The sequence below is a fragment of the Notolepis coatsorum genome, assembly GCF_963971535.1.
Source record: "Notolepis coatsorum genome assembly, chromosome: 4".
NCBI lineage: Eukaryota > Metazoa > Chordata > Actinopteri > Aulopiformes > Paralepididae > Notolepis > Notolepis coatsorum.
The window spans coordinates 147187098-147210496 of NC_140168.1; the positions used below are offsets into that span (position 1 = coordinate 147187098).

At 44.5% G+C, this 23399-nt stretch overlaps 1 protein-coding gene across 1 annotated transcript in view; it reads left to right on the forward strand.

The window, feature by feature from the left end:
- The first annotated feature begins 413 nt into the window (after nucleotides 1-413).
- Nucleotides 414-23399, forward strand: part of LOC311227211 (PX domain-containing protein 1-like) — a 49596-nt gene continuing 26610 nt past the window's right edge. Inside the window, exons 1-3 of the mRNA XM_084312777.1 lie at nucleotides 414-787; nucleotides 1320-1420; nucleotides 17451-17568. Coding sequence (XP_084168903.1) covers nucleotides 541-787; nucleotides 1320-1420; nucleotides 17451-17568 — 466 coding nt within the window. The 5' untranslated portion in view covers nucleotides 414-540. The remainder of the gene's footprint in view (nucleotides 788-1319; nucleotides 1421-17450; nucleotides 17569-23399) is intronic.

The window sequence follows — 23399 nt, forward strand, 5'->3', positions numbered from 1 at the left end:
GGACCCAAATCACGTCACCAAAATCAGCCAATGGAAGCGAGGGGTTGCTATGTGCGGTGCTTGTATGTGCGGGGCTTGTAAGCGCTGGTCTGAAGGTCTGCAGCTGGAAGCATCTCGGCCAATCAGAGCGCCGGACACGCGGATGCGTTGTAAAAAGGCTACACGCCACCTGACCACACAATCCTTCACAATTGGATTAGCCAATGTGTATGTAAAAAAAAAAATAAGCGAGTATAGCCTAATAGGCCAGTAGCCTACTTTGGCACGTCCAGTCAGGCAGCCTAGAGATAAGCCATTAAAAAAGTGTAGGTGAATTTCCCACAGCAACAATAACAACTGCCGTTGACTTCAAGCAGTGCTCATGTGCGCAATATGACTCGGAGAGGGGCTGTATCTCCAGCGAAAGTTGCGATTTCAGGTACTGTAGGTTTTAAGTTGACCAGTGAACGTGTGACACAATACAACAACAGGGGACAACAGTATCGCATTTTCTTAGATCGTATCGGTGTTTATTTGTTCCCGGTAGCCTATACATTTGGAATGGCATCGGTATCTGGAGGACCGCCGTCGCTCCTGACCCAGTCCGTGCAGAACTGCTGGGTGGTCGGCACCCAGAGGGTCACCAGCCCGCGCGGAGAGGCGCAGTTCGTTGAAGTCAGGGCCGAATTGTCGGACCACACTGTTTTTTATTTGCACAGAACAGACGGCGACCTGGGGAAGCTGATCAAGAGGCTGGTGGATTCTTTCCCCGAGGAGAAGGAAGCTCTGTCAAAGTCACTGCTTGACGGTAGGTGTATAGAATAGATTGTAAATACTTTATTCATCCCGAGGGACATTTGGCACTACAAAACAGTAAACATTTAGGTAGACAAAAACAAATCATGGCATTTCCAAAAGGGTATCATGGTGTTTCCATCAATTTTGGTCACTGATTGCTCTTACCAAAAATTATGGTAATACCATAATATTATTACCATCATTAGTATCATGGTTTATATGGTAGCCTGCAAAAAGTGCAAAAGTGGCAATAGGCCTACATAACTTTTACCATGGCAGCAGTATCATGGTCAATTATTTGGCTGACCATAAAACTCAAAATACCACCAAACTATGAAACTGCCATGATCATTTTTGTATAATTTTGAGGTGGATGAAAACAGTATCTGTCAACCTATCTACACATTTCAGCTTAACACAAGGCAAAATTATTTCTATGTTTATATATATATATATTTTTGTTATTTATTATAATTATTAGCCTATTTGGTGTCAGCTGTAAGGAACGCTCTGAGACATTACTATGATGTCTCTTTCACAAGGCCTTTTGCGGATCAAAGTAGCAGAGGAGGCCAATGACGCTGAAGGCCGTTTGATAGAGATGGAGAAACTGCTTCGGAATGTCATCAACATGCCTTGGAAGGTAACTTACGACCAGTCATTTAAAAAAGTATACATGTTGTGTAGGCTATTATCCTACTCTCTTGATTTGTTGGTAAACATTTTTTAAGTTATTATTATTATTTCCTTTTTTTATTTGACATAATATGTACAACATTTTGTGTGCGATCTCTAATAGTATACGGTTCTACTATAGACTACCCGTTCACCCTTCAGTGTGCACCGCTGAGCACATGAGATGGGTACTGTGGAATGTGTCTTTAATGAAGACATCTGTGGAGGCTCCAACACTTACCACACAAACTGAATAAATGAGGGGGTTTCACATTTCTCACAAGCATGCATCTTATTTTATATAACTTACTTGGAAAAAGAATGAGGTTATCAGAGGAACCTATATTTAAGTAATAACATAGTGCTGCGTGGTTCTTGGCAACAGCAGGCTGTGGTCATAGGAACTAGGTCATTTGAGTTATGGAGAGTAAGAAGAGGCTTCACTACACAAGTAATAGTCTATTGCATATGGACAAAATGTATACTGTCAAATTAAATACAGATTGGGCCTTTAAACAAAGATGTTTTTTTAATTGGGAACTTTTACTTTGATCCTCTGCCAACAAATAAGCTATTATTTCCCCATTATAGGCCGTTAGTTCCCCACTGCTAAGCAGTAAACATCCTTGGTTGTGCAGTGACACTGTTCAAGTTGTAAGATACTGTGCAAGTTCCTGTATTGGGATTATAAGCAACAAAGAAACACCTATAGTCAATCATAATGCGTGGTCAGAAGTAAATGTTGTGTAAGAAGACAATGTAGTTATCCGAGTATATTTCCCACCTCTGGATAGTTCCCTACCTATACAGTGCCTAGGAGCCATGCAATTAGAATACCATGTATTATTATTATTATTATTATTATTATTATTATTATTATTATTATTATTATTATTATTATTATTATTATTATTATTATTATTATTATTATTATTATTGTTGTTATTATACAGCAATTAAGCAGTACTTCTGTTGTTTCTGAAGATCAATTTGAAGATCATCTGCAGGCAGAGGGCTCAGAGACAGTAGAACCTCTATAGACAGAGGGCTCAGACAGTAGAACCTCTATAGACAGAGAGAGACAGTAGAACCTCTATAGACAGAGGGTTCAGAGACAGTAGAACCTCTATAGACAGAGAGAGGCAGTAGAACCTCTATAGCAGGGGTGCCTAACCTTTTTTGAACCAAGATCTACTTTTTAATTTACCACCTAGCCGAGAGCTACCAGCCAAAATTGTATAATTGTAAGCCGTCATTTGAGGCTTTATAAAAGCAGCATAATGAACACAAATCTGTCAGTGCCGAGTCCGACCTCATCTTAAATAACAAACAGCATTGCTTGTTGTAGTTAACAAGGAGAGGCAGAGTTGATTTAGCAAAAAAAAAAAAAAAAAAAAAAAAAAATTTAATAATCAAATTTTATTAATCAAGATCTACTTGAAATCAGCCCGCGATCTACCTGTCGATCGCGATCGACTGGTTGGGCACCACTGCTCTATAGACAGAGGACTCAGGCAGTAGAACCTCTATAGACAGAGGCAGTAGAACCTCTATAGACAGAGGGCTCAGAGACAGTAGAACCTCTATAGACAGAGAGAGGCAGTAGAACCTCTATAGAGAGAGAGAGACAGTAGAACCTCTATAGACAGAGGACTCAGAGACAGTAGAACCTCTATAGACAGAGAGAGGCAGTAGAACCTCTAGAGAGAGAGAGGCAGTAGAACCTCTATAGACAGAGGACTCAGAGACAGTAGAACCTCTATATAGAGAGAGAGGCAGTAGAACCTCTATAGACAGAGAGAGGCAGTAGAACCTATATAGAGAGAGAGAGGCAGTAGAACCTCTATAGAGAGAGAGAGACAGTAGAACCTCTATAGACAGAGGACTCAGAGACAGTAGAACCTCTATAGACAGAGGGCTCAGAGGCAGTAGAACCTCTATAGAGAGAGAGGACAGTAGAACCTCTATAGAGAGAGAGAGACAGTAGAACCTCTATAGACAGAGGACTCAGAGACAGTAGAACCTCTATAGACAGAGGGCTCAGAGGCAGTAGAACCTCTATAGAGAGAGAGAGACAGTAGAACCTCTATAGACAGAGGACTCAGAGACAGTAGAACCTCTATACAGACAGAGAGAGACAGTACAACATCTATAGAGAGAGAGAGGCAGTAGAACCTCTATAGAGAGAGAGAGGCAGTAGAACCTCTATAGAGAGAGAGAGACATAGAACCTCTATAGACAGAGAGAGGCAGTAGAACCTCTATAGAGAGAGAGAGGCAGTAGAACCTCTATAGAGAGAGAGAGACAGTAGAACCTCTATAGACAGAGGACTCAGAGACAGTAGAACCTCTATAGACAGAGGGCTCAGAGGCAGTAGAACCTCTATAGACAGAGAGAGAGACAGTAGAACCTCTATAGACAGAGGGCTCAGAGGCAGTAGAACCTCTATAGAGAGAGAGACAGTAGAACCTCTATAGACAGAGGACTCAGAGACAGTAGAACCTATATACAGACAGAGAGAGAGACAGTACAACCTCTATAGACAGAGAGAGACAGTAGAACCTCTATAGACAGAGGGCTCAGAGACCGTAGAACCTCTATAGACAGAGAGAGACAGTAGAACATCTATAGACAGAGAGAGAGGACAGTAGAACCTCTATAGAGAGAGAGGACAGTAGAACCTCTATAGACAGAGAGAGACAGTAGAACCTCTATAGACAGAGGGCTCAGAGACAGTAGAACCTCTATAGAGAGAGAGAGACAGTAGAACCTCTATAGACAGAGGACTCAGAGACAGTAGAACCTATATACAGACAGAGAGAGAGACAGTACAACCTCTATAGACAGAGAGAGACAGTAGAACCTCTATAGACAGAGGGCTCAGAGACCGTAGAACCTCTATAGACAGAGAGAGACAGTAGAACATCTATAGACAGAGAGAGAGGACAGTAGAACCTCTATAGAGAGAGAGGACAGTAGAACCTCTATAGACAGAGAGAGACAGTAGAACCTCTATAGACAGAGGGCTCAGAGACAGTAGAACCTCTATAGAGAGAGAGAGAGAGAGAGAGGACAGTAGAACCTCTATAGACAGAGAGAGACAGTAGAACCTCTATAGACAGAGGGCTCAGAGACAGTAGAACCTCTATAGACAGAGGGCTCAGAGACAGTAGAACCTCTATAGACAGAGGGCTCAGAGGTACAGAGACCTCATCATCCAGACTGGGAAATTAAGTAGAGCACCAACCGCAGGTCCCAGAGCAGGGTCATTATGGTAAACCACCACTCATGTTGGCCAGAAGGTGGCACTGTAACACAATGTACAACTTAATAACAGTTTGCTCATACATACATTCATGCAGCAGGTTTTACCCTAGAGGTCTGCACAGGCCTGAAATGTTGGCCCCAGCCCAGCCCAAGCCTGTAGCATTCAGGCCCGGCCCTACCCTAGCCCGAAAAGTTAAGCAATTATTCTGCCCTAGCCCGACTTAAGCCAGAGGCCAATATTACGATGTGATGACAGACATCACACACACACGCACACACACACACACACACACACACACACACACACACACACACACACACACACACACACACACACACACACACACACACACACACACACACGCTACCTACGTTACACACACAAATGCTACATTACGACTAAAAATGCACAATGCAATAACGACATAGCTCTGCGGCTAACAACAGCAACAATTACATGCCCACAGACTAAAACATTAATGTCATGACACTAAAGCATACCGAAAACACTCATAAACCAGCAGCCAGTTCATTTTAGTAAATCAGGATGGACTCACCACTTCACTGTTAGATGAACGTCAGCAACAAAAACTTTTTGCATTGAATAACTTTAACAAAACTCACAAATCTTCGCCAACCGGCTAAATCCAAGAACAATCATGCAAAACTTTTGACAGTTTATTCCACTCTGCTGTTCATTCGCGGGCACTGTGAAGGAAAAGAATGGCATCCACCATTGATGGCTTCAGCGCTGTTCTCCTCCAGCGTTCTCCCTGCGGTACTGAAATATCGCTCGCTCGAGCTGCTGCTTGTGGGTAGGGCTGGGCGATATGACCTAAATATGATATCACGATATTTTCTGACCTTTCGGCGATACACGATACGCATCACAATGTTTTTCTTTTTTTCCCCAAACAATTCATTATGAGGCTTACCAAGACAGTATTTGAGTTTGCAAGCTAACATTAAAGACAAAATAAAATACCCATGCATTTAGCATTTTTATATTATATATTAGATTTAGATTATTGGATTATTAGATTATATATTGCATATATTTAGCAATGAGATATTATATGATTTAGATATGAAATATGATGAATTGAAAATGGGGGACCCTGATGTAAACAAGACGAAAGTCTTTCTCTGGTCTGCATCCTCCAGTCCACTGTTGTTGTATTGAGCTGTACTGTATTGTACCCATGCTGCAATCTGTTAATAACGTTTTCATTCATTCAGACGGCAAACAGAATCATTTTGATTGACAGTCGAGTCTGCCAATTACGTCACACCGCTTGCACCCACCCTGCTGTTCTTAGCACCAATCGGCAAGCGCGTATTAATTTTTTACTTCCGCCATTGGAGAGCTCAATGACAACAACAATGGTAGCGGTAGCTCCGCGCGGCCGACGTTTAGCTTTTAGCTCCGCAGGATGACTAAACGACTGGAGGCATAATGATTTTACTGCAACGGATGTTATAATAAAAGCCTTTCCATACATCTGTCTGATTGAAAACTTTATTAACAGACCGCAAAATGGGCACAACTGAGTCAGCACGGGCTGAGATATGAACGACTAATGCTTGCTATATCTAGGTCGACCTCGGACGTTGCTATGTAAATACGCTGATGTTATTGAACGTGTAACTATATAACGTTAATGCCACAAAACGAATGCCTTTGTTAGCATAAGTAGTAACTTTGATGCAGTAGTGTGTGTGTGGGGCGGCGCTGTTCAAAAGTTTCAACGTGTGGACCAGATTGACGCGACACAATCCTCTTGGGCAAAACATCACGATATCCACGATACGTTTAAAAAGTGTATCGTTAATGAACTGTACCCGATATTTATTATATTTACAAAGGCAGCTTCTCCATCTCCGACACGCACGCTCTCAACCATAGATATATATTGTGCGGCTCCGTCACTGACTCCGAGACTAGATGACTCCACGAGACTAGATGATTCACCCACGCTGCTGGCCAACGGAGACCGACGTTGCCACATGGCGGCCATCTTGCTACAGGGTAGCACGCCCACTCATAACATGAATGTCTATAGTGCATGTACTATTGAAATAACCATAGCTTGCAAAATGTTCAAGCCTTTGGTTTGTTAAAAACATCAGAGAGAGGGTGGCGCAGCGCCGCAGCGGGCAAGTCGCTCGTCACCAACGCGGGAGACACAGGTATCGAGCCCAGCTCTCGGCGTTGCTTCCGGCTTGGCCGGCCGTCATACTAACACAATGGACCTGTCTCAAAACCCTGCCCTCTTTTCTTGATCCTCCAATCACAGCTGTCGCTTACCTCTGACTTCCTCGTACAACAGTTTTGTACGAGGAAGTCTGAGGTAAGCGACAGCTGTGATTGGAGGATCAAGAAAAGGGGCAGGGTTTGAGACAGGTCTATTGGCAGTGTTAGAGGGTGGGAAAGCCGGTGGGTGGGTCCTGGTCGTTGTAAACAGCGACTCCTACAGTTCGGTCGGGGCGCCTGCACAGCGAGGGAAGGATCTGAGAGAGGTAGTGTGATCCTTCCACATGTTACACTCTCTCAGTGAGAGTCCGCGCTGCCAGGTGAAAAGAAGCGGTTGATTGGCTACACATGTGTCGGAGGAAGCATGTGATAGCCTCCACTCTCCCAGACCGACGGTGGGGGATAGGTGCGCAACGACTGGGAAGGGGATTGTGAATTGGCATAACGACTAACATTGGGATGGGAGAAAAAGAAAACGGAAAAAAGGAGGGGGAAAACGTTTTTTTTTAAAACATCAAACATCTACTCTGATGTAGTTATCATACTACATACTTATAATGGACTTTCAGATGAAAGATTACATTTTTTTTTATAAAAATTCTTCCAATAAAGAATCATAGCCACGTTAATAACGTTTGTAATAAACCAAACCGTTTGTAAATCCGTCAAGATTTCAGCGAGTTAAGAGTATTTTTGTTTGTGCAGACCACTCACCTTAAAGCACCAGCACCGTAGCAAGATGGCCGCCGGCAGGCATGCAGTCGTGCACACACGCGGTTACACGGCATGTTATTAGTAGTCACTCAGGGCAGAAGTGCACGCAATGATAAGTACCCGGCCGTTGTAGAAAGCTACCCGGCCGGCGGCCGGCACTTCTCACCTAGACTTTGCATAATAATAGGATACCTACGAGAAGGTGGGGGGCTGCTTGATCTCCATTGTATAATAATCATCTGTTCTGTGCGCAACTGAGGGAACATGTATGCATGTATGCTCTCAACAGTCTAGCTTGTTGCTCTGATGTGACGGCGCGCTTGTGTGTGCGCGCACGACTCGCGTGTGTAAAATGAACCCGAACCTCATCTGTGGATAAAAGAATCATCCCGAGCCCAGCCCTGTCCATGGTGTCGGCTTCCGTCTGGCCGGTCGGGCTTGCAGACCTCAGAGGTCTGTTTGGAAGCTTTTCTAAAATTACATTTGACATTCATTCTCTATGTTTGCATGTCAGAGACATCAGAAAGGTAAACACAGTTATTGGAGGTGGTTGGCACCAAAAGGGGTCATGTGATTAATTCGTGTTATTTTTGTATAAAAGAAATAAAAAAGAATAATAATGTAAAAAAAATATCGAATTAATTGCCAGTGTTAACATATTGACAGCTCTAAAATGTGCCATGGAAATGTGCCAAGGAACCGTGTAGCTGAGCTTGTCCAACTAAGCCTGTTCATCTGAAACTGTCGAGCTAAGTTCTGTCTTCAATGCTGCTGCTTCTTTAATAACTTGGACCCCTTCAATTGCTGCAGGGTCCAATTGCCCTTGGCAAGTCTGGTCTTGTTAGAGGGGGTCAGCCCTATGTTCCCACAGCCCAATGGTCCCACAGCCCTATGTTCCCAAATTTTTTTTTATCCACTTTTTCTCCCATTTTTCTATTTTTCTCCCATCCCAATTTTCATATCGTCCAATTCAACCCTCCTCTGTCTTCGAACGTTGTTTCTTACCTCCCACAAGCCGGCTGCAATGTGGACTAAGTCATACATAGCACGAGTCCCCTCCGATACTCGAGGTAACAGCCGCCGCATCTTTTCACCTGCGCGGCTCGATCTTTCAGCGTCGGGGGTCTGGGCTTTGGAGGGGCCCCGCCCCCGTCGCTTCTTGATTCTACTGCGCAGGCGCACCAACCGACCTGTAGGAGTCGCTGTCCACAACGCCCGATCCCCACCCTTCAGTTTCCCTCCCCGTAATACGGCCAATGTGTATTACTGTGGATGACCAGCTAAACTGAAAGCAATGTGGAGAGCGGGGCTCGAACAGGAGGCATCCTGTTCGAGCCTAGTCTCCAGCATTTGTTGCGAGCACCTTGCCCACTGCGCCACGTACTGTAGCCGCTCTCCCACATTTCTAAGATTCTTCTCAAAATTAGGCCCTTATGTTCCTACAGCCCAATGTTCCCACAGCCCAATGGTCCCACAGGAAATGTGGGAACATAGGGCTGTGGGAACATAGGGCTGTGAGAACATAGGGCTGTGGGAACATAGGGCTGTGGGAACTTAGGGCTGTGGGAACATAGGGCTGTGAGAACATAGGGCTGTGGGAACATAGGGCTGTGAGAACATAGGGCTGTGGGAACTTAGGGCTGTGGGAACAAAGGACTGTGGGAACATTGGGCTGTGGGAACAATAAACATAGGGCTGTGAGAACATAGGGCTGTGGGAACTTAGGGCTGTGGGAACATAGGGCTGTGGGAACATTGGGCTGTGGGTACATAGGGCTGTGAGAACATAGGGCTGTGGGAACTTAGGGCTGTGGGAACATAGGGCTGTGAGAACATAGGGCTGTGGGAACTTAGGGCTGTGGGAACATAGGGCTGTGAGAACATAGGGCTGTCGGAACATTGGGCTGTGGGAACATAGGGCTGTGAGAACATAGGGCTGTGGGAACATAGGGCTGTGGGTGTTGTGAGGACTGTATCTGAGCAGGGACCGCAGCCTGTTGGCTCCCCCCTGAGGACGCGTGGCGCGGTTACTCAACCTCGAGGTGCACGTCTCTCTAGAGACGTTCCCGTCTCACGGCTGGTTCTGATGATCAATCAGAGAAAGCCGTCTCTTCCCGGACTATAAACGCCTGACCAGCCCAGTGGACTACGCAAGTTCGTTCTGTTGGGACATGAGGTTTGTTGCGTCTTAAAGTAATTCTCTAGACTGTTGTTGAGTCTCTCCTAGTTCTCGTTGTTGGTGCGCTTGTTATCTGCTTGTTGTTTAATCTTAACCTTGTCTTCTCTCCCCTCTAGCGTGGGTAGATGTTGGCTGGTTACTAATATCTAGGGATGCCCCGATCACTTTTTTTGCCACCGATACCGATCACAGATCGTTGTGAGCCATATCGGCCGATACCGATCCGATACCGATCGTTTTTGATTAAAAAAGAATTAAAACTTATTTTATTTTTGTATTTTATTTTTTTATTATTTTTTAAACAAACATATAAACAAACATGACAACACACGATAAGATATACAAGCATTAATTGTCAGGGCACATCCAATGAGATCACATTTTAGTTAGTTGTCTTATATAAGATATACCCCTAATACCTGTTATCTAAAAAACCTACACACATATGCTCCAGCTCGAACCCCCCCCTCCCGGACCCCACCTTGAGAAGTACCTCCACTATCCCTCGCACCTAACCAGACACTACCATTATAAGCTAGCTTTTATTCTCTCCACCACTTCTAACCACATTGACATTTTGGATTCATTGAGACCCAGAATTCTTGCTGTAGATATTTCATGGTAAATTACACCGAGATATGTAAGAAACCAAACTTTACGGCACATTTTTTCCGGTTGAAACCAGCGTGATGCGATCAGCTTTTTGGCTACTGTGATACCCGATAAAACCAATCTCTTTAGCTGTGGATTCACTGCAAACTCAAAAACATCATTCAATAGTAATACCGAGGGGTGTACAGGTATATTCCAAGATACGAGTTTTGATATTTGTTGGGTCACATCTTTCCAGAATGCCTTAACTGGTGAGCAGTCCCAATACATGTGCATAAATGTCCCTTCGTCCCCATTTGTACATTGGGTGCATTTGGAATCTTGTTTAAGCCCCATTCGGCACAGTCTTATAGGAGTCAAGTATGTCCTGTGAATATAGTTAAGATTGATTTGTTGATGATCCGGGTTCCTTGATGTAAGTCGGACATTTGCCCAGGCTCCTTGCCAATCAAAGTCATTTTCCAGGTCTGGTATATCCCTCCTCCAGACAGAGTCTAGTTGGAGGGTTTCATACGAGGACGTTAGTAATTGATGATAAAATTCTGAAACAAAACCTCTCGATGTCTCTCTTTCGTAGAAGAATTTGTGGTATCTGTGGTGTTCAATTGGTCTGTCTAATGGAACACTGTGAGACTTCAAACATAGCTCTAACTGTTTGTAAAAAAGCCATGTGGACTTGGTGAGATAAATTTTTTTGCGTATTTCTTTATCACTACAAAAACCCTGTTTGTTAAAAACATCCCCTAATGAGTGTATGCCTTGCTCTTCCCATATAGGGAATCTTATAGGTCGTTTTCCAATTAAGAGTGCATTGTTATTGAATAAGGGAGTATGATTGTGCCATTTTTGTGGGTTAGGATTTTTTTTTTGTGATTCACGCCATATCCGGATCGCATGAGTAATTATGGGGCCAAATTTTCGTTCACAGTGCTTGATTGGTAGTTTAGTGTATGCTATGTCCTTCAGTCTATGTGGGGCTACTATGTTTTCTTCTAATTTTCTCCAGGATACTAATGCTTGGGAGTCAAACCATGTTGTCAATGGACTTAATGTGTACACCTTAAAATATAGGAAAAAATCTGGAAATGCCATGCCACCATCTGCTTTATTTCTCTGTGCGGTGGATCTTTTTATACGTGGTGGTTTGTTATTCCAAATAAATGTGTATGTGGAGGAGTGTAATCTTTTCCAGTAACCCTCTGGAGGGGGTAACGGTAGCATTGAACTGAAGAAGTTGATTTTAGGTAGTACATCCATCTTAACTATTGATATCCGTGCTTGTACTGTGTTTTTAAGTTTTGCCCATCTATCAAGGTCGTCTTTGATTTTGTTTTGGATTTTTGTGTAGTTGTGATTAAAACTTATTTTATATAAATCTTTTTTTATAAAATATATATATTATATAATTAGACTTGTACTTGTATTATCTGCGAGACATCGCCACCACGCAACAAGTTCCACTGTCTGTGTGTACTCTAGTAGCCTTCAGCTACGGCCAGGATTCTCCGGAGCTGCAGCTGGACCTATGACTCGAGTAGCCTCGAGCTACGGCCAGGATTCTCCTGCGCTGCAGCTGGACCCTATTGGTATACCGTTACTGTGCTCAGCAAGCCCTCAGCTCGAATACGCGTCGAATCAGTGTTATAAGACATTGATATCAGGAGCTATCTGTAGCTACTGCTAGCCGGATATATAACGTTGATACAGCGCCTCAGTGAATTATTTAGTTCAATGGGACATTTCGTTTTGAACAGTGAACTAACTTGCGCTAACGTGAGCTAACAGAGTATCATACACGTCTCTACTAGACTATTGCTGGAGCATTTGTTGATATCAGGAGCTATCGGTAGCTGGCCGGCTATATACCGTTCGGTTAGACAATGCCTCATCATGTATTAAACTAAAAGTGAATAGTTGACTGGGTCATTTTGTAACGGTAGCAGCTAACGTTAGCTCAGGGAGACGCCGTCCTCCCATCCCACTAGACTAGACCCGTGTTTACATGCGTGCGGGAGGGGCTGGAAGGAGAAGCAGACGCCGCAGCGAGTGAGATCGGTTTTGACGATCGGCGAGTCATACATAGCACGAGTCCCCTCCGATACTCGAGGTAACAGCCGCCGCATCTTTTCACCTGCGCGGCTCGATCTTTCAGCGTCGGGGGTCTGGGCTTTGGAGGGGCCCCGCCCCCGTCGCTTCTTGATTCTACTGCGCAGGCGCACCAACCGACCTGTAGGAGTCGCTGTCCACAACGCCCGATCCCCACCCTTCAGTTTCCCTCCCCGTAATACGGCCAATGTGTATTACTGTGGATGACCAGCTAAACTGAAAGCAATGTGGAGAGCGGGGCTCGAACAGGAGGCATCCTGTTCGAGCCTAGTCTCCAGCATTTGTTGCGAGCACCTTGCCCACTGCGCCACGTACTGTAGCCGCTCTCCCACATTTCTAAGATTCTTCTCAAAATTAGGCCCTTATGTTCCTACAGCCCAATGTTCCCACAGCCCAATGGTCCCACAGGAAATGTGGGAACATAGGGCTGTGGGAACATAGGGCTGTGAGAACATAGGGCTGTGGGAACATAGGGCTGTGGGAACTTAGGGCTGTGGGAACATAGGGCTGTGAGAACATAGGGCTGTGGGAACATAGGGCTGTGAGAACATAGGGCTGTGGGAACTTAGGGCTGTGGGAACAAAGGACTGTGGGAACATTGGGCTGTGGGAACAATAAACATAGGGCTGTGAGAACATAGGGCTGTGGGAACTTAGGGCTGTGGGAACATAGGGCTGTGGGAACATTGGGCTGTGGGTACATAGGGCTGTGAGAACATAGGGCTGTGGGAACTTAGGGCTGTGGGAACATAGGGCTGTGAGAACATAGGGCTGTGGGAACTTAGGGCTGTGGGAACATAGGGCTGTGAGAACATAGGGCTGTCGGAACATTGGGCTGTGGGAACATAGGGCTGTGAGAACATAGGGCTGTGGGAACATAGGGCTGTGGGTGTTGTGAGGACTGTATCTGAGCAGGGACCGCAGCCTGTTGGCTCCCCCCTGAGGACGCGTGGCGCGGTTACTCAACCTCGAGGTGCACGTCTCTCTAGAGACGTTCCCGTCTCACGGCTGGTTCTGATGATCAATCAGAGAAAGCCGTCTCTTCCCGGACTATAAACGCCTGACCAGCCCAGTGGACTACGCAAGTTCGTTCTGTTGGGACATGAGGTTTGTTGCGTCTTAAAGTAATTCTCTAGACTGTTGTTGAGTCTCTCCTAGTTCTCGTTGTTGGTGCGCTTGTTATCTGCTTGTTGTTTAATCTTAACCTTGTCTTCTCTCCCCTCTAGCGTGGGTAGATGTTGGCTGGTTACTAATATCTAGGGATGCCCCGATCACTTTTTTTGCCACCGATACCGATCACAGATCGTTGTGAGCCATATCGGCCGATACCGATCCGATACCGATCGTTTTTGATTAAAAAAGAATTAAAACTTATTTTATTTTTGTATTTTATTTTTTTATTATTTTTTAAACAAACATATAAACAAACATGACAACACACGATAAGATATACAAGCATTAATTGTCAGGGCACATCCAATGAGATCACATTTTAGTTAGTTGTCTTATATAAGATATACCCCTAATACCTGTTATCTAAAAAACCTACACACATATGCTCCAGCTCGAACCCCCCCCTCCCGGACCCCACCTTGAGAAGTACCTCCACTATCCCTCGCACCTAACCAGACACTACCATTATAAGCTAGCTTTTATTCTCTCCACCACTTCTAACCACATTGACATTTTGGATTCATTGAGACCCAGAATTCTTGCTGTAGATATTTCATGGTAAATTACACCGAGATATGTAAGAAACCAAACTTTACGGCACATTTTTTCCGGTTGAAACCAGCGTGATGCGATCAGCTTTTTGGCTACTGTGATACCCGATAAAACCAATCTCTTTAGCTGTGGATTCACTGCAAACTCAAAAACATCATTCAATAGTAATACCGAGGGGTGTACAGGTATATTCCAAGATACGAGTTTTGATATTTGTTGGGTCACATCTTTCCAGAATGCCTTAACTGGTGAGCAGTCCCAATACATGTGCATAAATGTCCCTTCGTCCCCATTTGTACATTGGGTGCATTTGGAATCTTGTTTAAGCCCCATTCGGCACAGTCTTATAGGAGTCAAGTATGTCCTGTGAATATAGTTAAGATTGATTTGTTGATGATCCGGGTTCCTTGATGTAAGTCGGACATTTGCCCAGGCTCCTTGCCAATCAAAGTCATTTTCCAGGTCTGGTATATCCCTCCTCCAGACAGAGTCTAGTTGGAGGGTTTCATACGAGGACGTTAGTAATTGATGATAAAATTCTGAAACAAAACCTCTCGATGTCTCTCTTTCGTAGAAGAATTTGTGGTATCTGTGGTGTTCAATTGGTCTGTCTAATGGAACACTGTGAGACTTCAAACATAGCTCTAACTGTTTGTAAAAAAGCCATGTGGACTTGGTGAGATAAATTTTTTTGCGTATTTCTTTATCACTACAAAAACCCTGTTTGTTAAAAACATCCCCTAATGAGTGTATGCCTTGCTCTTCCCATATAGGGAATCTTATAGGTCGTTTTCCAATTAAGAGTGCATTGTTATTGAATAAGGGAGTATGATTGTGCCATTTTTGTGGGTTAGGATTTTTTTTTTGTGATTCACGCCATATCCGGATCGCATGAGTAATTATGGGGCCAAATTTTCGTTCACAGTGCTTGATTGGTAGTTTAGTGTATGCTATGTCCTTCAGTCTATGTGGGGCTACTATGTTTTCTTCTAATTTTCTCCAGGATACTAATGCTTGGGAGTCAAACCATGTTGTCAATGGACTTAATGTGTACACCTTAAAATATAGGAAAAAATCTGGAAATGCCATGCCACCATCTGCTTTATTTCTCTGTGCGGTGGATCTTTTTATACGTGGTGGTTTGTTATTCCAAATAAATTTGTATGTGGAGGAGTGTAATCTTTTCCAGTAACCCTCTGGAGGGGGTAACGGTAGCATTGAACTGAAGAAGTTGATTTTAGGTAGTACATCCATCTTAACTATTGATATCCGTGCTTGTACTGTGTTTTTAAGTTTTGCCCATCTATCAAGGTCGTCTTTGATTTTGTTTTGGATTTTTGTGTAGTTGTGATTAAAACTTATTTTATATAAATCTTTTTTTATAAAATATATATATTATATAATTAGACTTGTACTTGTATTATCTGCGAGACATCGCCACCACGCAACAAGTTCCACTGTCTGTGTGTACTCTAGTAGCCTTCAGCTACGGCCAGGATTCTCCGGAGCTGCAGCTGGACCTATGACTCGAGTAGCCTCGAGCTACGGCCAGGATTCTCCTGCGCTGCAGCTGGACCCTATTGGTATACCGTTACTGTGCTCAGCAAGCCCTCAGCTCGAATACGCGTCGAATCAGTGTTATAAGACATTGATATCAGGAGCTATCTGTAGCTACTGCTAGCCGGATATATAACGTTGATACAGCGCCTCAGTGAATTATTTAGTTCAATGGGACATTTCGTTTTGAACAGTGAACTAACTTGCGCTAACGTGAGCTAACAGAGTATCATACACGTCTCTACTAGACTATTGCTGGAGCATTTGTTGATATCAGGAGCTATCGGTAGCTGGCCGGCTATATACCGTTCGGTTAGACAATGCCTCATCATGTATTAAACTAAAAGTGAATAGTTGACTGGGTCATTTTGTAACGGTAGCAGCTAACGTTAGCTCAGGGAGACGCCGTCCTCCCATCCCACTAGACTAGACCCGTGTTTACATGCGTGCGGGAGGGGCTGGAAGGAGAAGCAGACGCCGCAGCGAGTGAGATCGGTTTTGACGATCGGCGAAAATAAAGCATTTTCACCGATCACCGATCGCATATTTATACTGATTATCGGCCGATAACGATCGGTGGCCGATCGATCGGGGCATCCCTACTAATATCGTGTTCTTTTTCTCTTGTGCCTAGTTCGTTTTGGGAAGACGTCGCTCCTCGTAGCCGCAGCGCACACGTCGCGTTCAAGTTCACTCGTTTCTCTCCCGTGGTTCTGTTCTCCCCCCCTACCTCGCCAAGTCCCTTGCGTGTTATTTTCCTCTGGGAATATTCCCGATATTATTTCCTGGCGTTGCTGAGGCAACTTTGTTCCACTACATATTCAACACGGTAAGAACTCATTATATATAGATTAAATACACACACATGGTAAATTGCTACACAACACATTTTGGGAGTAACTACACATCTCATTAATTCAGGCCTCCCGCCCTGCTCGCACGACACCCGCTTTGTTTGTTGAATGATTTTGTTGTCTATGGACTATTCTATTGTGTAAATTAAATATACGCTTGTTTTGCGTTTAATCTGTTGAACTGTTTCATTCTCTTATTCGAGTCCCGTTCCTCTGTTCCCATAACAGTGGGAACATAGGGCTGTAGGAACATAGGGCTGTGGGAACATAGGGCTGTGAGAACATAGGGCTGTGGGAACATAGGGCTGTGAGAACATAGGGCTGTGGGAACATAGGGCTGTGGGAACATAGGGCTGTGAGAACATAGGGCTGTGAGAACATAGGGCTGTGGGAACATAGGGCTGTGGGAACATAGGGCTGTGAGAACATAGGGCTGAGGGAACATAGGGCTGTAGGAACATAGGGCTGTGAGAACATAGGGCTGTGGTCGAACATAGGGCTGTAGGAACATAGGGCTGTGGGAACATAGGGCTGTGAGAACATAGGGCTGTGGGAACATAGGGCTGTAGGAACATAGGGCTGTGAGAACATAGGGCTGTGGTCGAACATAGGGCTGTGGGAACATAGGGCTGTGGGAACATAGGCACGCTCCCTGTTAGTCTGATTAGTTCCAGACTAGAAATGCAGTGCCATAACATTTAGCATATTAATTGAATCCGTTTTGCTTTGCAGTATTCCCGTTCTGAGGCGGTGCTCACGTTCTTTGAACAGTCTCCGCTGGACCAGACCCTCAGGGGAACTGAACTCAGTGACACAGAGCTACACTACCGGAGTCCAGTGACAATATCAGGTCAGAATCTATCTATTCGCTGCCTTCGCATGAAGAATCATGCCCTGTGTTAGTCTTTATGTTCACAGGTTATCACACAGAAAGTGATGTAATGAAATGTCATTGTCTAAAGACTCGTAAAAGAACACACGGACATGGCCCGTTAGCCTAGGGGACGGAGCCTCCTGTCAGGGGTGGAGCCTCCTGTCAGTGTCAGGGGTGGAGCCTCCTCTCAGGGTCAGGGGTGGAGCTTCCTGTCAGGGTCAGGGGCGGAGCCTCCTCTCAGGGTCAGGGGTGGAGCCTCCTGTCAGTGTCAGGGGCGGAGCCTCCTCTCAGGGTCAGGGGTAGAGCCTCCTGTCAGTGTCAGGGGCGGAGCCTCCTCTCAGGGTCAGGGGTGGAGCCTCCTGTCAGTGTCAGGGGCGGAGCCTCCTCTCAGAGTCAGGGGCGGAGCCTCCTCTCAGGGTCAGGGGTGGAGCCTCCTCTCAGGATCAGGGGCGGAGCCTCCTCTCAGGGTCAGGGGTGGAGCCTCCTCTCAGGGGCGGATCCTCCTCTCAGGGTCAGGGGTGGAGCCTCCTGTCAGGGTCAGGGGTGGAGCCTCCTCTCAGGGTCAGGGGCGGAGCCTCCTCTCAGGGTCAGGGGCGGAGCCTCCTCTCAGGGTCAGGGGCGGAGCCTCCTATCATCATCAGGGGCGGAGCCTCCTGTCAGTGTCAGGGGCGGAGCCTCCTGTCGTCTGTGGATCCTCTAATGTTACACCCTAGACGGTTTAGTGCAAACTTTCCCAAGATCCAATATCACAGTGACTACATCTTAACCAATATCACAGTGACTACATCTTACCCAATATCACAGTGACTACATCTTAACCAATATCACAGTGACTACATCTTAACCAATATCACAGTAACTACATCTTATTCTTAACCAATATCACAGTGACTACATCTTAACCAATATCACAGTGACTACATCTTAACCAATATCACAGTGACTACATCTTAACCAATATCACAGTGAATACATCTTAACCAATATTACAGTGACTACATCTTAACCAATATCACAGTGACTACATCTTAACCAATATCACAGTAACTACATCTTAACCAATATCACAGTGACTACATCTTAACCAATATCACAGTAACTACATCTTAACCAATATCACAGTGACTACATCTTAACCACTATCACAGTAACTACATCTTAACCAATATCACAGTAACTACATCTTAACCAATATCACAGTGAATACATCTTAACCAATATTACAGTGACTACATCTTAACCAATATCACAGTGACTACATCTTAACCAATATCACAGTAACTACATCTTAACCAATATCACAGTAACTACATCTTATTCTTAACACATTCAGCGCCAGCCACGCGGGGCGCTAAAGGGCTCCGTAATGCCAGCGTCCACTTCAATGATAGAGCTCTCATATTTCTCATATATATGTCTTAAATTATGTGAGGTTCGCCTGTTCCCTGGACCTTTAATTCCCTGTCTCCTCACCTCACCAGCCCCCACCCTCGCGATGTTTTACTCTCCTCTGCTCTTCACCAGCCCCCACCCTTGGACTACCTTTCACAGCTGTGATAAGTTATGATTAGCGCCCCAGAGGGCTTTAAATACCTGGACCTCCCCTCCAGTCCTCGTCGGGTCGTTCTGTATGCTGGTTCTTTGTTCTGGACTCTTTATCCTTTTCTGTGTTCAGTGTTCATGGAGTCCTGGACGTTACCATCACCTGCCGCGTCTCCGGCGTGAGACGAGGTGCCAGCCATCACCACCTGTCGCCGTTTGCCTGGAGTGGGACACCGTCTACGCTCTCTAATCCTCTACGGGAGGTTTTCCAGTGTCCCACTCCAGACGTCAAGCCGGCGCGCTCCTACTCCAGACGCTCAAGCCGGCGCGCATTGCTTCCTATCCCACGGGAGGATGCGTCTCTTCAAGCCGGCGCGCTCCTACTCCAGACGCTCAAGCTGGCGCGCATCGCTTCCTATCCCACGGGAGGATGCGTCTCTTCACTTCCGAGGAGGATCTCCTTGCCAGGCCTCCGCCGTCTGAACCCTGCCATCCCTGTAAGCAGCTCTGGCCCTCGCCCTGTCCTAGGTCTTAACCCTGTTTCTCTGTCCCTGTCTCCAGCCCGCCTCCCCGGGCCTCTGTCCCTGTTCCCCCTCTCCATTGCCCCTGTTCCTGCCCTGACCTTTGCCCTGGCCCTGTCCCTTAGCCTTCCCCTTAGCCTGCTCGCCGCTTAAAGGCACAGTGCCACATTTTGCCCTATTTCTTTGTTTCCAGTATTTTTGTGTTCTCCCTTAAAGGGACAGTGCCGCTTTTTGTTTGTATTGAATAAATGCCCTGTTTTGGCTTACTCTCATACCTGTCTTGTGTTGTGCGATTGGGGTCGGTTACAAACCATAACAAATTATGGCTATGTGTCTAATCTGGCCGTCGCTTATCAATGACTTGTTTGCAGTCAACATTGTCGAAACGGATTGTTTTTTAATCGGTTCATTTCCGTTTTATACCATTTTGAAAAACGCTAGTTTTTTTTAAGTTTCAGGAAAATATAAAGATTCGGTAATAAACGCCCTTTACTGGAATATTCTGGAATACACAAAAAACGTTGTAATTTTTCCGCCTATTTATGAATCGTTTTCTTTTTTTTAAAACTTTATTTTTTAGCGTTTATCGCTTTTCTGGTCAAGCATGACCGACAGTTGTAGAGTGAAACGGGAGAGAGAACAGGGGAAGACATTCGGCAAATGACGGCGGGTCCGGGAATCGAACTCGGAGTCAACCAGAACCGTGACGCAGCACGGCTCCTCCCGACGCAGCAATAGCGCCGAGATACGTGGTGAGCTACTAGAGCCCCCCTTATGAATCGTTTTCAAATAAACGCTACATTATCGATAGTATATGTACTTCAGTGGCGGCTGCTGACCGAATTTTTTGGTGAAGCACAAATTATTATATTATATATTAAATAATATTTTTAAAACATCCCCAAGGCTGCAACACCCCCATTCCTCCCAGGTGTCAGGCTCCTCATTCGCTTCCATTCATTTTGGGGACCATGTTTAAATATCATACTTCTGAAGTATAAACAAACTACTGCTGTGACGATTTCAATTGGAGGTGGTTGGGTGGGTATAGGCGGGGTGGGGGAAACTGTACAACTGTACAAGCAAAACTGTACATTGGAATATCGAGGGAAATGTCAATAAGAGCAGCACGGTGAAAACAAGCTGCTGAACTTCAGCCTCTCAGTCAAACATCAGCCACAACACCTGATTACTTCAGGAACCGATTTTATCTGAAGGAGCTTCCCATAACCTTCTGACAAACTTCCTGAGAAACATCCACCTGGCCCCAGACTTCAGGAACAGCTGGTGATGACCAGACAGACACTGATAGAACCCCTTCCTCAGTCTCCTCTAACATGTATTTACCACCTTCCTCTACACAAGGCCACACATGGGTTTTATGTAACACTTAAAAGGACAATTACGTTGGTAATTCGAAAGTAAACACACGCATTTCAGCCACACACACGTCACTGACACACTGGACGCAGCGGTCCAATATATATATATATATTTTAAATCCACTCACCATTTGATGTACTTCTTTATGAAGAAATAGTGTCCCAGTCCCTTCAGATCACTTGTAAATAAAATCCATCCTTCGATATTTCATTCAATGTTGTAAATCCAAAAATGCAAACAGTCTTTTGTGAAATGTTCTATTTTCGGGACTGTAGAAACTGTGGTCACCCAAGCGATTCAAGTCAACACAAAAGCATTGCCAACTCGACCGATCTCATCTTCCGTTGAATATTCCGACTCGAGACACTAATCCCATTCCCATGGAAAGTGTAAACAATAGCCATGACTTAGAGTCCAAGACGGCACGTTCACGTGAACTACACTAGTCTTCAACTGAGATAAAAAAAGATATATATATCTCATCAAACGATGCAGTGCACAATAAGTTGATGAAGTTCAACAATTGAATAAAGATCTTAAAATATGAATTATTATATTAGGCAAATTAATGTTCTTCTTCACTCCAGTCTCTTTCCAGGCAAATTGCACACGTGAGATGATAACAGAAACATATTGACGCCAGTCATGCCCCACAGTCCAAGTGCAGGTCCGCAGGCATTCTCTGATTGGATTTCAAGGCTGTCAACACAATGTGGTACGACGTGAACGCCAATCAATCAAGTGTGCTCCGTCTCACTACCCGGCTTTTTTAAACTCAAATAGCCTATTTTGATTGGATAATTATATTCTTAAGCCCGTGCAACTATTTTTGCAGTAAGTGATTGACAGCTGGCCATTACTGCAGTCAGGTCAGAGAGCTCAGAGCTGTCACTTGGACATTTTTGAAGAAAAAAAAAATTCACTGGCATTGTTTTTGTTCAAATTCACTGGCATTGTTCACAGAGGAAAACATTTCTAATAAAAAAATTATAATAATAAGAAAAAAAAAAAATAATAAGAAAAAAATAGATATATATGTGTATCTGTATATTAATAATAATATATATATATATTTTCTGTCTGTAAAAATACTAGTGAAGTACTGCCTCACTAGTTGTCATGCAATAACCTCCACTGGTGTACTTATGCACGCTACTGTATATAAGCGGGCTGAAAAATCGAATCTCTTATTTCCACATACACACACACACATATGGCACACGCTAATATCCTTGTGAAAAAAGTTCTGATTATCCTAAGACTGGTAAAATAGATTCCTTACCTCAGATCAGATGTTCTCCAAAGAGATTATTCCAATTCCTGATCGCCATTCCAAATATCGATCGCGTTTATTGATCCAATGCTGAAATATGTATTCCACGCTGTTTTGGGGCTCGGAAATTAATCTGATCCTCTCGGGTGGCTTGTCTGAGAAGTAAAATGAGGAAGCTGGATCCCCCCCCCCCCCCCCCCCCCATGTGTTTAGTTTCAATCCATTCCAAAGGGGTGCAGTACCACAGGGAGACGATAGGGGGCGGTATTTTCCCAATGGAGCTCAGAGAGAGTTTGCAGCACTAACGTGAGACTAGATTGATGAAATATGAATTCAAATCGCTAATAAAAAAAAAGCAAGATTTATCGTCGCTGGCACTCAACGGTCGGTCGGCATGAACTAACGATAAATCTCGTCGCTGGCACTCAATGTGTTAACCAATATCACAGTAACTACATCTTAACCAATATCACAGTGTTACGACCCCTGTGAGTCTAAAGGGGTCCCCACACGGCGAGCGATTTTAGCCAGGTGAGGCGACCGACAGAATTGTATTGCCTCCATTGTTATGAATGGGAGAACCCACACGGCAGGAGATTTTGAAGCGACGGTCTCGCAGCTATTTCTGTCGCCTGGCTAAAAATCGCCTTGATCCTATTTTTTGAGGCGACACTGAAAGGACAATGAGGAAATAACATGACTTCTACTGGTGTATCATTTGTACACCATTAATGTATCAATACATTCATTGATCAATAACCTACATATTATTACCATGCTACTTATGTTAATTATTATTAACAGGAACAATAAAAATAAATAACGTTAGTTGGAGAACTTAAGGTTTAGTGGCCGCTTGTCATTAACTAACTGACAATGCGCCACGATGCACCTACTAGATGTTTTTGTACTCGGGTAACAAAATAAGTTGTGGATGTTGACAGAGTTTAATGTCCAGGCTGCAGCTGATGTGGTTTATACGGTTTATTGTCCAAAGAAATGATGGTTGAGAACAGAACAGCGTCTTCAGTGAAAAAACATTCTCTCTCAGCTGCATAATAATACTTGTCCAATCGGTGCCTAGTGAA